Below are 15326 nucleotides of genomic sequence, written 5' to 3'. Positions count from 1 at the left end.
CCAACCTACATTGGTAGAATGGATTTCATGACCCAGGAGGATCTCTATACCAATGAAATCCCAGGTCCAAGCCCACTCCCTGTCCCCTGCATAAATTAGAGAACTCAGAGTTGTCCTGTACATTATTACACAGGCAATATCTGATGTGAAATTCAAACCCAGGGCTTTTACCATCTATTAATGATGGCACACTTGCTCTCAAAAAAAAAAAGGTATCAGATCAGTTCCAGACACTATAAGTGATCATTTTATTTTTAATTTGCTTTAATGTATCTGAAAGTGAAATTATCTTAAATCTCACCTGAGTTTATTTTCCCCAGATCTTGATGGTTTTCAAAGTTATTCTAATAATGAGTCTACCGTAGAACAGCTAGAAGAACACTTCTATAAATCTAGAAACCTAAATGTTTCTCATTTTAGTTCTTTCATAAACACCATCTTTGTCCATCATTCATGGCTCTGGAATTCTACAAGTGACTTCAAAAGTGCTTCAGTGAATCTATAATCTCATCTATTATGGGCACGACCTCCAGTGGTGAAAATCATAACTCACTCATGTCTTCTTATCTTGTGTGTTTCTCATCCATGATCATCCATAGTCTGATCTTTTTTTTAACCCTTACATCTGTCTTAGTATCAATACTAAGTACTACTTCCAAGGCAAAAGAGCAGTAAGGGCTAGGCAACTCGGTTTAAGTGACTTGCCCACGATCACACAGCTTAGATGTGTCTGAGGTCAGATTTGAACCCATGAATCTCCCATTTCTAAGTCTGGTGCCAACTACCTGTTCAATATAATAACATATAATATACATATATAACATAATACAATGTGACCCCAATAAAATAATAGAAAATGATTGTACACTCATAAGATGCAGTTACACATGGCTAATTTTAACATATATAATTTATCTGTTTATAAAATGATTCTCATATAGTGTAAAGGAGGCTTATTATGGAAATATAAATCTTTGCCAAAAATTCAATAGGAGGTTTTGTTTCAGAGGTCATCAAATTAAGATAAAAGCACAACATAATTTTTTCTAATATTTTAGAAAGAAGAAAATCTTCCCTTCTCTCATTTCAGCTGATATAATAATATCAGAGATTTATATGAGAAAGAGGACTTTAAAAGGATTAGGAGGATCTTTCACAAAGACCAAAACCTATTAAGTATAAATATGGCAGCACTGTAATCATAGTAAAAAAAGAAAAAGAAAACAGAGTCCACATAAAATTGCTTATTTCTAAGCAAGATAAACTATTTTTGTAATTTTAACAATAACATCCTAAGCTGTCCACTTTTGAAGTCCACTGTCAAATCTTATATATATATATATATATATATATTATATATATATATATATATATATATATGCTGAGCAATTTATCCCATTCATTTATACCCATCATATATACCCATTTATACCCATAATAATGTCCAGTATTAACAATGGTGGCAATAATAAAAGCGAGAAACATTTACCATTGCTGTAACCTTGGAATTTTTTTCTTCTCTTTTGCTCTTTTATTCAACCTGTACCTGTTCTCATATTTTACTCCATCCACCATCAAAAGCCAGAAAAGAACAATATCTGTCCATCCCAATCTCCTTTCCTCAGATTCTTCAAGACTGTTAAGCATAATATTCACTAGTTCCCTTAGGTTTGGCTTCTGTAACACCCCTTTCCTGATCCTCCTATTTATCTAGTTTCCTTTCATTTTTATTTGTCCCTTGCTCTATTTTCACTAACAAGTGATTTATTTTGTCTTGCAGGCCCAGTCACTATTAATATATGAATTTATTTTAATAGATTTTTTACATTTGTTTTTATATCATATAGATTTCCTTATCTCCTTTCCCTCTTCCTAGAGACCTAAAACAAAACATTTTCAAGAAAAGTGGAATGAAAGGGAAAAAAATAAAAGACCTGACTTAAAAGGCAATGATTCCTCCCTGGTGACCCTGCAAAGGCATAGGGGAGGTTGTCTTATATATTCCTTTGAGGTGATGATTGATTTCTACTAATAGAAAGTACTTATATCTAGTACTGAGAAAATTGAGGACACTCTACATAAGTTCTCTAATCTACTATTCCCTTCATCTCAAAACCTGACATCATCCCTTACTCTCTTCTCTTGTCCTTCAGTCTCTGACAATAAGTCTCTCTTCCTTCCCAAGGCCAACCCCTCTATGTGTGTCTTTGATCCCATTTCTTGACATCATCTCCAAGAGATTGCAACCTCAAGCATCCACTCTTTCTCTTAAACTTTCAACTTCTCACAATAAAGTAGATCCTTCCCTACTGCCTTCAAACATGCCCAAGTCTCTCCTCCTATCCTTAAAAAACTTCACTATACCCTTAAGTTAATGTCCTAAATCTCTACTCCCTCTCATCCAACCTCCCAGGAAAAAAAAAAGTTGCCTCTACTTCCTCTCCTCCTATTCTTCAACATCTTGAAATCTGGCTTCTGACTTCATCACTCATCTGAAACTGCCTTCTTTGAAGTTACTAGTGAACACTGAATTGCCAAAACTGATAATCTTTTCTCAGTCCTCAACTTTCCCTCCCATATTTGACACTGTTGACTATCCTTCTCAGCCAGTAGCATGCTCCTTAACTGTGGGTTACCCAAGGCTCTGTCCCAAGCCTTCTCTCTACATATTCTCAATTAGTAAATTGATCAACTCTCCTGGGTTTAATTATCATCTGCATGCAGATGCTTCACACATCTATATATCCATCCCCAGGCTCACTTCTTTAGTACAGTCCCTGGTTATCACTGATTTACTTTCTACTAAACATGTCAAATGGAATATCCTAGAGACATCTCAAATTCAAAATACTCCCAGTTATTATATTTCTTCTCCACAAAAGCTTCCTCTATTCTAAACTTTCCTCTTTCCACTGGTCACTGCCATCCTTCCAGTCTCCCTCCCTGCCTCCTGCCTCTTCTCACTCCAGTTCATCCTATGCATAACTGCCAAATAGATCTCACCATGTTACTTCTCTTCCCAGTCAACTTCAGTGACTTTTTGTTGTCTCTAGGATAAAATACAATCTATAGTTTTTAAGACTCTTCACTGTCTGCTCTCAACTTCATTTTACTCTAAGACTAAGGCAAAGTGTCCTTCTCTCCATTCCTTATATCACACTCCATTCCCCATCTTTCTGCCTCATTCAATAACTGTTCCCTATACCTCAAATGTACTCCCTCCTCATCTCTACCTCATAGAATCACTCTCTTATTTTAAAAACTCTAAATATCAGCTTCAGACTCCCCTAGTCACAGGAATTACAGGAATGGACCACCAGGCTCAGCTCCAAAACTATGTTACCTGTTCTAAAAATCTTTTCCTAATCCTCCTCCCCTCAAGTACTAATGCCTTCTCTTCCAAACTAGCTTATACTTAACTCTTTGTTTTTTTCTATATATGCATATATTAATCCATCATTCCAAAGAACATTATGTGAGAAAACATCTCCTCCATACTCCTTGGCAGAGGTGGCAGGGTCCACAAGTGGGGAATACTGCCTATAATGCCAGGTTTTATATGTGTATTTATCTTCTTTCCTTTTTTTTTTTGAGAAATCTTTGTCATGGATCTCTAGCAAGAGGATAGGAATCTAGGTGATATAAAAACAAAAGATATCAACATAATATATTTTTAAATTCAGATATCATGTGTATATATATCATATTAGCTGCCTTCTTGGAGTGGGGAAAGGGGAGAAAGTAAGGGAAAAAAGAACAAGCTATAGATTTTTGGACACACTAATGTGAGAATGTGTCTCGTAGACAAATGTATTTATTATAATTTATCGCATATTTATAACAAATTGTATGTGTTATTTTATTGTTATTTTAAATATTGTATGATGACATATATTTTAAAATAAAAATAAATAGGACTCCAAAAAATCATATTATCAGTAGCATAGGTGAGAGAGAAGAAATGCTCAGACCAAAGGTGTACCAGGAAAATAATGTGAAAGAAGCTAAATATAAAAGTATTAAAAGTGAACGTGTGTGTGTGTGTGTGTGTGTGTGTGAACAAAGAGGAGGAGGAGAAGGAAGATTGGGTGGGGGAGGATTGGAAGGAAGAAGAGGTGGAGGAGGGTTGAGAGGAGGAGGATTGGGAGGAGGAGGAAGACAAGAAGAGGAAGAAGAAGAGAGGAAGAAACTTTTATTTTAATTCTTTGCATGTTAAGAGAGTTGTTTTTATGTATAGTTGCTTATAACCTTTTAAATTTACTTCCCCAAATTGCAACAAGCTTTTTTCCTTCTGATTTTTGTCAATAGTCTTGATTTATCAAATAACAGAATTTCCAGTCAAGATCATATTCAGGATATTTCTTAGCCTCCAAACTGAATAAATAGATGAACCAGAATGAGATAGCTTCCACTTCCCAGAGCCAATGACTACACAATATCTTTAGGTTAACCAAATAAGAAAGCAGCTTGGTATTGTAGAAATGATACTCCATTTGAAATCACAAGACCTGGGTTTAGATCCCAACTCAATCACTTACTACTTGTGTGACCTTGGGCAAATCACTTAATCAATCTGGGTCTCCATTTTCTTCTTCTGTAAAGTAAGAGAATTGGACTAGATGACTTAAGGGCCCTTTCCAGCTCTTACTCTGTGATCAATAAACAAGAAGAACTAACCCATCATTTTCCTCTCAGATAACAAATGCCTATGTCTATGGCTGCTAAGAATCTAGAATATATGTCAAGGCTAAAAGCTAAACATGAGTATGGAAAAGGGTGTCCTTGAGCTTGGTTTATGTACCCTGAATACCTAAAAGACTATCCACAAGCTCAGAAATATGCTGCCCAACTCATTAGTCTTTTTAAATCTTGAGAACTCTTGAAGAGCCAGAACCTTATTAATAATGACGGATGTCAGAACCAGAATTTTTTCACAATATGAGCAGAAGCAATTTGGCCTCAAATCACATTCTGCCATGTGACTCTCACATAGATACTGCATACTTGTTTCAGCACTGAAAAAGCTGATGTAGGACAAGAAGAAACTATATACTCAGAGGAGTGTGCCCTTCATCTGGAAGTACTCAAAGAGGTCATGAATAGCATTCATATCCCCAACACTAACTATGCATCCAAGACCTAAGCCAGCTATAATTCAGCTCTATCACAAACTACTGTATCATCAATAAATTTCAAAGGAATTTGTGATTGAATTTTACCTTCACCTTTTAGGATATTTGCCACATAACTCAGATAAATAATATAGAGAATTTAGTATACTCCAAAATGCTCTATAAATCTTAACCTTTGTTATTCAGTGTTTATTGTGGTGCTTAGCACAAAGTAAATGCTTAATAAATGTTTCTAATTGATTTAAAATTTCATTTAAATATCATTTTCATTTTCAATTTAATTCATTTTAAAAGAATTGGCTATTAATAGTCAAGGAATGAAGAGGAGGACTTGATCACTCCATTCCCCTTTACCACATCTTTGGAATTCGCCTCATGAATCTACAACATGCCTAATCATATTACATTCTCTTTCCAAGTTCTCTACCAGCTGGTGCCTTCCTATTTTACTCCCTTATTTGATAGTTATCTTTTCAATATTCCAGCTAAGTCACCTCCTTCTTCATAAATATTCAAGATTTTCTTGTCTTCAAACCTGTGCTCATACTATCTCCTATACCTGGAAAACTCTATCCATTACTCTGGCTGCTGAAAAACACTCCATTCTTCAAAATCCAGTTCAAAAGCTACTTTCTTTCAAGAAGCCTTCTCTAATTTTCTCACACTAATAAATGGCCTTTCTTTCCTTCGATGCTGCATAGCATTGTGTATCTTTATAGTGAACTTATAAATTGTATACTAGGCACTATTATAGTGGTTGTTTGTGCATTCTAGAGTCATTGCCTAGTTCTCTACCTCATAAGTCTTCCCCTTCTGGATTTTTTAACTTCCATGAGAAAAAAAATCCATGTATTCATTATAATTTTGTCTTCCCAAGTGCCTAAAACAATGCTTTGCACAGACTAGTCAAACAATAAATGACTGTTGAAGGAAGTTAGAACTGAGGTCACATAATCCATAAAGCAACAAAATCTCTGTCTTAGCTGAAAGGTAGAGTATGCCTCAATGGAGCATCACCAGTCCAAAAATCCTGACAAGCCTTCCTCCAAGGCTTGGTCCTGGATTTTACATGGATCAAATGAGCCATGAGACAGTTAGGGGAGAAGGAGAGGAACTATGATACTAAGGAGCTAGAATCATAGAAATTTAGAGATGGAAGGAACCTTCCAGATGATCTATTTCAAACTCCTGGTTTTTAACATTAAGGAAACCTAGCCAAGAGTCACTTAGTGAGGTCACACAGATAGTAAATGAAAGCATGGATTTAAAACGAGGACCTCCAACAACAAAGCCAGTGTTCCTTCCAATGTACCAGTTTGCCTTTTGGCTGGGAATGAGGTGGTGGAGAAAAATAAAAAGGGTAAGAGATAATATGGTTACTGTTTCAAAATGAGCAGATTTTCTTTAGAATGCTAAAAGATTGTTTTTTCTTTTACTTCTTCCTCACCCCCATCTCCAAAAAGGAAGATTTTCCAAAATCCCAAATCTGCTCTGTTTTTCAAAAAATAAGTGAGAAGCTAATTATATGTTTCCTTCTCTTTTTTCAGCAACAGATTTACTTCAAATAACTTGAAAATGCAGGTGCCATTTTAACAGAGGCTAGTTCATGTTTGTTTTCTCAGATTCATTCAATGATACTTCCCATATGACCTCAAAACCCTAATTCCTATGTTGAACCTAACTTAAATTGATGTGAGGACATCTATCCCACCTACTCTCATATTACATGCCAATGATACACTTAAATACCAAAAATATTTAACTATTTTAAAAAATCCAATATGTCACTATCTAGTTCCTGCCAAATACTTCATATCCTTTTTTCATTGGTGACTTGTCAGGGCTATCCATTTCAAACCAGCACTGTCTAGTGTGAGAGTTTCATACTAGCTAACAGTAACACTTTTCCGTTTTTGGTACCCCAGGATTAATGGATTTTTTTTAAGTTTTGTTTTTTAAGTTTGATTGCATTGGATTGATGCTGATTAGATTAAGCTATAACCAGCCCCAACTTCTGATGGAATCAAGATAGTGAATGGGGTGGGTGGGGAGAGAATGGAGTAGGAGAAAAGCAAACATGCTAACTCTGGAGGGATGCTAGAGACATTCTTTGAGACTTTGGCATCTGAAAGACCCACCTCTTGCCCAGAGTAAAATTGGAGTCCTCCAATCAGATGGGCTTTTGAAAGAGGCATCATTAAGGGCTTATATTTGGGCCCTAGGAAATGAGAACCAGATGGGTGCGTGCATGGGCATAGCTCCCGGGCTCTGAGGAGACTTGGTAAGAGAACTGCCAACCACACATGGCTAGAGGCCTTTTCTTTCTTTGATTTGTTTTTTTTAATCATTCAATAAGTTGTTTTAAAGATACGGTCTCAAGAGAATTTTAATCTTAACACTAAGGGCATTAGTTTTCTATCATTTCTTTGAAAAATGCCAATAATGGCCCTTGTGAAGATGGGCACAACAACTGTTATTATAATCAAATTCTAGAACATAAGTTTTTAATACTCAATAAAATATACTGAAATGTATAAAGTACCCTACTAACCTAAAATTCTAGAAACAAAAAGGCTAATCTTCAAATGATTCAGAATATTCCATTCCCAAATATACTCATTCTGCTCTTTCATCCTCAATTTCATTTACTGTTCCTTTTTTACAACATTTTCTGCAAAAAAAGAAAAACTATGTTCATCTGAAAAATACATCCATCTAGTCATTCATTCAAGAAATCTACTAAGTAAGTATTATGTCTATGGGACAGCTAAGTGGTACACTGGATAGAGTATCAGGCTTGGAGAAAGGAAAATTCATCATCCTGAGTTCAAATCTGACTTTGGATGCTTACTAGTTACATGACCCTGGACAACTCATTTAACTCTTTTTGCCTTGGTTTCCTCATCTATAAAATGGGTTGGAGAAGGAAAGGGCAAATTTTTAGTTGAAAACCCCAAATGGGGTCACAAAGAGTCAGATATAACTAAAATGACTTAACAACTATGTCTGTATCCCTTTGCTAGATGCTACAAGAGTACAAAGAAAGTAAAGTTTCCTGTTCTTGAGTATCTTTAGAGCTAGCTGGGAAAATAATGAATAAATATATGAAACCTCTAGAAAACAATCACAGGGATAGAGAGAGAGAATAAAATTTTAAGCTTTAGAAGATTAAAATTGCACTAAGACTTTTGGAACAAAGAGCACAATATAAGCAAATGTAATGGTGTACAGAATGTACAAGGTTTCTATTAGGAGCTGACTTTGTTTTAACTTATAAGAATTTATACATATCCACAAGAGTATTGTCAGCTCCATAGTAGGCACTTTGGAAGATTATACAGTTATTCCAATGATTATTGCTCCAAAAAAAATTTTGGATTTTCCCTTTCTGAGATCTGACCTTTGAACTCCTCTTAATAAGGACCTTGAAGGAAGTGTGCAATCTGGGATAAACTACAAAGTCATGATTTTCCTTGCATATTATTGACCAGGAAAGAGTTTGGACTAAAATGTCTATTCCTATGCTATAATTTTGCAACAAATACTTTCCGTTTTTTAAGCACAATCTATTGCCAAAGTTAGATTTTGCATTACACTCTTATCCATCTTTATACCTCTAGGCTATCAGGAACCTTCTTGAATTCCATGCTCTGCCTTGAAGCTTCAAGATGACAAATGCCTATTTCCTTCCCTCCGTCCAAAGGTTTCCACTAAATGATGATGATCTTTAAATTAACATTTTATAACTCTACATTCTTAAAAATACTTTTTTTAAAATTACTTATTTGAATCTTACAATAATCCTATGAGATAAGCAAGGCAAGAACGATTCTTCTATCTGTTTTACATATGAAGAAATAGACTCAAGAATGATAAGGAATTTGACCAAGCCAGGAATACAACCCAGGCCATAGGACTCCTGGCTTATTTCTCCTTCCAAGTCAGCTACCTTATAAATGCCTATATGCAGAACTTTAAAGAACAAATAAAATACTTACTAATGTAAAATTTACTCACAAAATGCATTCATATCTCCAAGGCATCTAGTTTGAGATGTTCAATAGGAAATACGTAATACTAGAGACCAAAACTCAAGGGAAAGGCTGAGGATACACACACACACACACACACACACACACACACACACACACACACACGAATATATACACATATTAAAACATGTATATGTGTGTGGCAATACATGTACTCTGTGTACATGTGTATACATGCATACATATATTATAAATACACGTGCATATCCAAATGTGTATAAATATACACACAGGTATATTGGAGAGAACATGGATATGTTGTGTGTGTGTATATGTGAAATATCTGAGTCATCTCGATAGAGATGATAATTAGACCCATGAGAGCTGATGAAGTTACCAAGAGAAAGAATGCAAAGGAAGAATCTCAGAGAACATCCACAGAGTGTAATTATAGAAAATGAGGCTGAGGAGGAATCAGACAGATAGAAGGTGAACCAGGAGAGAGTAGTGTGAACTATCTGGAAAATTCATTCCGTGGTAACAATGAGTAAATAATATTTTTCCTGCATATGTTCTTTAAAAAAAAAAGACAGAAACCTACTAGTGGCACCAACCAATCAGTAAATTAATTTATTAGGCTACTTGTTTCTCCACTAAAAAGTATCTCTAATGCTCTACTTACTGTGAAGTCAAGGTGACTCTGAGTTCTCACAGTCACGTTAACTAATAGATACTAACAAGACAGCAAGACTGTGATTGTAGCTCAGTTACAAAATGTGTGTTGGCTGTCCAATTGCTAAATTCAGAGAGCCTCATCCTCAGAAGGCTGGCCAATCAGCTAATGATTTATTTTGGCTGTAATAGTTCATAAATACAGTCTACTGAGCCATAAAGGGATTGCTGGTTTACTTAAGTAGAAGGAATGCTGTTATTTGATGAATCCAGATTTTTTTTTCATAAGTTGAATTGAGGGTTTTACTGCTAACTCTAATCTTTTGGTTATTTCAACTAAAGTTTTCTGGCTTTGTTAGAATCATAAATGCCTCCAGTAAAGAATAATATAATTGGATTTCCATTTCATTTGAGACAAAAGTTCAGTCAGTATTTTTGCTACCACTTGAAATCAAAATATGTTTTCATTTGTCATATTAGGACCTTATTTGATTAATATGACAATGATTCTTACTTCATTTACCTGTCAGTCCTCTAGCTCTAACATATACAAAGAACCAAATAAAATGTTTTTTATTTTACTTAAATAATTTTTAACTGACCAATTAAATAACATTTATTTATACTTTTAGTGCAAATTTGGTGCACCGAAATTAAGTATTAAAAAGAACTTGGCTCCCCTGAACAAACACTTTATTACACTTTGAAAGTAATATGACTTAGTGGATGGTGAAAGAAAATGAAGTTTTATAGGAAAGCTACAAGATTGCCTAAAGCATGCAGAAGAAAATATATCCAAGAAAGAAAATCTCTAAAGAGAGAGGATGAAAAACAAAAAGAATTTGAAGCAATCATCAAGAGAATCTCCAAGACCTTAGACATTAAAGTCAGGGTTGGGAAAAAAAAGATGTCATTAAAATAAATAGAACAGTATAACACTCCAGCAAATGTCCCATTTGCTTTCCTCTTTTTCTTGAAAAAACTAAGACCTTTCCAATCCAACTTCCTGCCTGATACAGGCTGGTTCTGCTTGTTAGAAACTATATAAAGGACAAATGCTTATTTTGTGTGGAGTAAAAAATCCGAATATTAGCCTAAAAATTATAACAATGAATAGTTTCTATCTTTCAAGAATTGCAATCCTTATCTGGACCTTCTCCCTCAAATGACTCACCCCAACCAGATCAGTCTGCTTGGAAACTCATACTGCCTTCATAGAACCCATCCTTAAACCCTACCACTGTGGGGCAGGGGCAAGGTAGTGCCTTCCCTTCTCACCAGCTTAAGTAATTCAAACTTTAGCCTTTTTTTTGACATCTTATCCAGTCCTTGAAGAAACTCCACTCCCATCCCTACCAAATCCTAGCTACAGGGGACATCAGATGTGATTCCCCTCCTTGCCAAAGCAAGAGTAGGGATTGTTTTATTGATTACATTTGTGTTTCTAGGGTCTAGCACAGTGCTTGGCACATCAGAGGTGCTTAATAAATGTCTCTTCATTGATTCATTCTTTAGCAATGTAATTTTCATAATAATCTAATTGGGTAGTTAGAAAGGAGTAGAAGACCAAAAGCCTGCAGCCAAAAGTTTTACTGTGAGTTAAAAGATAAAAGTTAAAAGAACCTCCTGACTGATCTTACTTCCTGTTTTAGCCAAATCACATCCGGCTGTACTTGTAGAAGTCTCCCCACATATAAACACTAAGATAATAGTACTTGGGCTTTAATAATGAGCATGGCTTTTTATTACTGGGCTCTTTCATCTTCAAAGTGGATGGCTTATAAAAGGAGTAAAAATAAGAAGTGGTGTGCTAATTAATTAATATTTGTAAAATACTTTGAAGACAGAAACTGTTAAGTGTTACCATTCCAACAGCTTCACAAGTTTCAAGTTAACCTTCAGATTATTAATGCACGAAATAAGCATTTGTCCTTTATATAGTTTCTAACATCATAATCCATTGCTGAATTGTCTGTTTTGTTTTTATTTTTCAATATAAAAATTATTTTTAAACAATGGATGCCTGTTTGGTGACATCTAATAATGTTGACACGAATCAGCTTTAACATTTACAAAGTGCCTTACACTATCGCTTCCTAACCATCCTGTGAGATCAGTACTGCAGATATTCTTGTCCTCACTTTACAAAAGAAACTGGTGAGGTTAAGTGACTGGCCTGTGATCACACACTTAACAAATATGAGAAGCAGGATCAGAGCTCTGGTCCAAATCCAGGGGCTTCCAAGAAATGAATTTAAAGTCAAACATCTGACACTACTTGTTTAAAAAACAATGAAATCTCACAATCATGTCTCAGCTGCAGGCTTGCTATGAAGCCTCAAAGGCCAGTGGAGGGCCCTTGCAAAGACTTGACAGTCTTAAATGTTAGAGTTGCTTAGATCCCAGAAAGCTTGAGCCAAGTGCTGCTCTGAGCACAGCTACTTCTCTACTTGTAGGCTGCCAACCTCTAGCATGGAAGAAGGAACAAAAGGTTACTGGGGAAAGCAGTCATAAGGAAGTATATAATGGAAAGGCTTGGTAGAGAGTAACAGAAGGGAGACAATAAAGGAGGAACAAAAAATATTTAAGGTGGTTGGGACAGGAAGAGAGAATAAGAAGCACAACAGGAAGATGGTGAAAGGGGGAGGGGGTACTCAAGTGGAGAGAGCCATGCAGGTGCAAATGCTGCCAAGTGATCCCATACCACTCTGCTGTTTAAGAACAAACCCCCAGTGCTACAGATCACTTGTGAGATATCACATCGTTAGTGATATCACGTTCTGCCCATGTGGAGAGTTTTCCTGTGCAGTGCTACAAGAGCACGTGCAATCCCTCCTATCAGCATAACAGTGAATTGGGGGAAAAAAATTATTTCTTACCAGTTTCCAATGAAACGAGGGTCATTCTGGTCAAGATGAACGGGCATTCTGGGATCAACATAAAAACCAATAAGAACTCCACCTAATAAATATCCTGCTGCAGGACCAAGTGCTCCCATGACATACATGATGGCTGAGAAAATAGAAGGGGAAAATCATGAACTACAGCAATTTAATTTGTGAAAGTTTTGCTACTTCTCTAAGTCAGCCAAAATTTTAGCAGACATATGTCACCATCAGCGTCCATGAGCCAGCAAAGGTCCCTCAATGACTGGCAGTTTGGAAGACTTTGACAGGTGTGAATATTTCTGTTCCAAGCCTTATCCATTTATTTATCTAATGGCCATTGTCCTCTTAGAAATCTTTAGGATATCAAAGATGGAGAGAGGGGATAGCAATTATAGTCTAAGTAAGAAAAAAAATCAACAAGGCACATTGACTACTTAATCAAACTCCAAAAGTATCCTTTTAATAATCTCTAAGAACCATATCCAGTAGTCTTATAAGTAGAGTAAATGGCTAAGGATCCAAGTCCCAATATAGGCACAATTTACTAATCACTCGGTGGACATTAATCAAACCTTAACATGAAACATATATAAGCATATGCTGAGCACATGACTAATACAAATTCCTACAATGCAAAGTTGGTTGCCTGGCTTTATTCCTAAACAATAGCTAAGCATTCAAAAGGTTCAGATAGGAAGCAAAGTGTAAGGAGGGAGGAAGAAAGGGAGATGAAAACGGAGATGGAGGGGGAAAGAAAGGGTGGGAGAGAGAGGAGAGATAGGTAGAGAGAGAAAGAGAAAAAGATTCAAAGACAAAGGAAAATTAAGTCACACAAAAAAAGAATACATTGTGATTATAGCCTCCCATATAAAAGGAAAATACAAAGAGGCTGAGAGAACAGGAAAGAGAATATCAGAAACAGAGTCTAAAATATCTCTCCACTTCAAAACTTCTAGTCTTTTTCAAAATTTCAAAATCAAAGAAGTCTACAATATGACATTTGGCTAGTTGTTTATCAGAGAGTTATGCTTAGAAAGGATTGAATCCCTAAAGGGGCTGTGTGAGAAAATGAACTAGGAACAATGTCAGTCCATTAACACAACATGGGGGAAAAGTGGAAAAATCACATGCCCTAATGAAAAAGGGACAACAGTATCAACCTCTTTTGGAAAGGAAGGAATACTTTTTGTCATCATTAATGTTGAAGTGGTTTTGTATTAGAAAAAAATTAAAGATTCATTGGCATTCTTTTTAAATGTCATATTAGATTTGTCTTTTTCACTTAATAAATTTTGAATATTAAATTTTTTGATAATAACAGAGAAACCTAAATAGCCCATCCTTCTTCCACCTTACCCCCAAGGCTTTTCCCCACCCCCTTCTTAAAACTCCATTACATTTTAGGAAATTCTTAACTTAGAATACTGTATGGATACTGGTGAGAATTGTGTTTCTTAATAACAAACTCATCCAATCATTAAGTATCTACTGTGTGCAAAGCATTTTGGTAAATACTAGAGGAGCTATAGTGATAACTAAAAAAAGATGCAAAACAAGCTATACCAAAGATGCCTTTAATTTCCTGTATAAACAAGTTACTTTTACTCTTTCCTGTAAGTAATGCCATCCTTACAGTGAGGCAAATGAAAGTGAGCAGAGTGACTGTGCATTTTCTTACACATCTGCTTCTAAATAAGTGTTGACTAATCTTCTATCTCCAGTTTCACATGCCTACAGTTGGCCAAGCAGCTCCATAGCACCTGTTCACACTTCTTGCACTATTTCAAAAGAGAGAGAATCTTAAAAGAACATCTCATTACACCAACCATGATTGAGCCATTAGACACTTGCCATTTTTAAACAGATGCATAAGTGGTTATGGAAGCAGAGCAACAAGTACTTGATAGTCATTGTAGGCATGTTTATAATAAAAATTAAAGTATGGTTTGAATTGATTCTTCCATCTCTTTTATTACTTATATTACAAATCAAGAATAAAAAGTCTGTTTTGCTTTTAGTTTCAGAAACTCTTACATACAAGGAATAAAGAATTGAATATGCTCTTTTACCAGTATGCAAAATTCCTTGGTGAAGAAACTCCCTCTAACAAGTCAAACCACCATATTCTCTGCAATTTATAGTCTTAGGGAATGATCCAGTGCACTTTGAGATTAAGCAATGGGTCCCAAAAGTCCCTCAGACAATATGCATCAGAGGCAAGACTTGAACCGAGATCTTTCTTGCTCCAAAACTGTCAATCTATCTGCTATGCCATGCTGCCTCTCACATGTGATAAAAAAAATCAGTTATTGTTGTGGCACTTCTAAATGAAGTAACATCATTAGCAACTTAAAATTTCAAGCTAAAATAAACATGGTAGTGGAAGAATCTATTTTGTATGGCCTATGTGCCATGTGCAGAAGCTTAAATAGGATAACTATTTTCCTACATTCTCTTAGGAAAAAAAGCTATTGTATTATCACAGACAAGGAAAGGAAAATGCATTTCTTTCCATAAAGTTTATGACTGAGGAAGGAAGGAAGGAAGGAAGGAAGGAAGGAAGGAAGGAAGGAAGGAAGGAAGGAAGGAGAGAAGGAAGGAAGGAAGGAAGGAAGGAGAGAAGGAAGGAAGGAAGGAAGGAA

At 35.7% G+C, this 15326-nt stretch overlaps 1 protein-coding gene across 1 annotated transcript in view; it reads right to left on the bottom strand.

The window, feature by feature from the left end:
- Window positions 1–15326, bottom strand: part of SLCO5A1 (solute carrier organic anion transporter family member 5A1) — a 159140-nt gene that overhangs the window by 85807 nt on the left and 58007 nt on the right. Inside the window, exon 2 of the mRNA XM_044657972.1 lies at window positions 12676–12808. Within this exon, the coding sequence (XP_044513907.1) occupies window positions 12676–12808 (133 nt within the window). The remainder of the gene's footprint in view (window positions 1–12675; window positions 12809–15326) is intronic.

The sequence above is a fragment of the Gracilinanus agilis genome, chromosome 1, assembly GCF_016433145.1.
Source record: "Gracilinanus agilis isolate LMUSP501 chromosome 1, AgileGrace, whole genome shotgun sequence".
Lineage (NCBI taxonomy): Eukaryota > Metazoa > Chordata > Mammalia > Didelphimorphia > Didelphidae > Gracilinanus > Gracilinanus agilis.
Note: the sequence above shows the minus strand (reverse complement) of the source record. Positions and strands in the feature narration are given on the sequence as shown.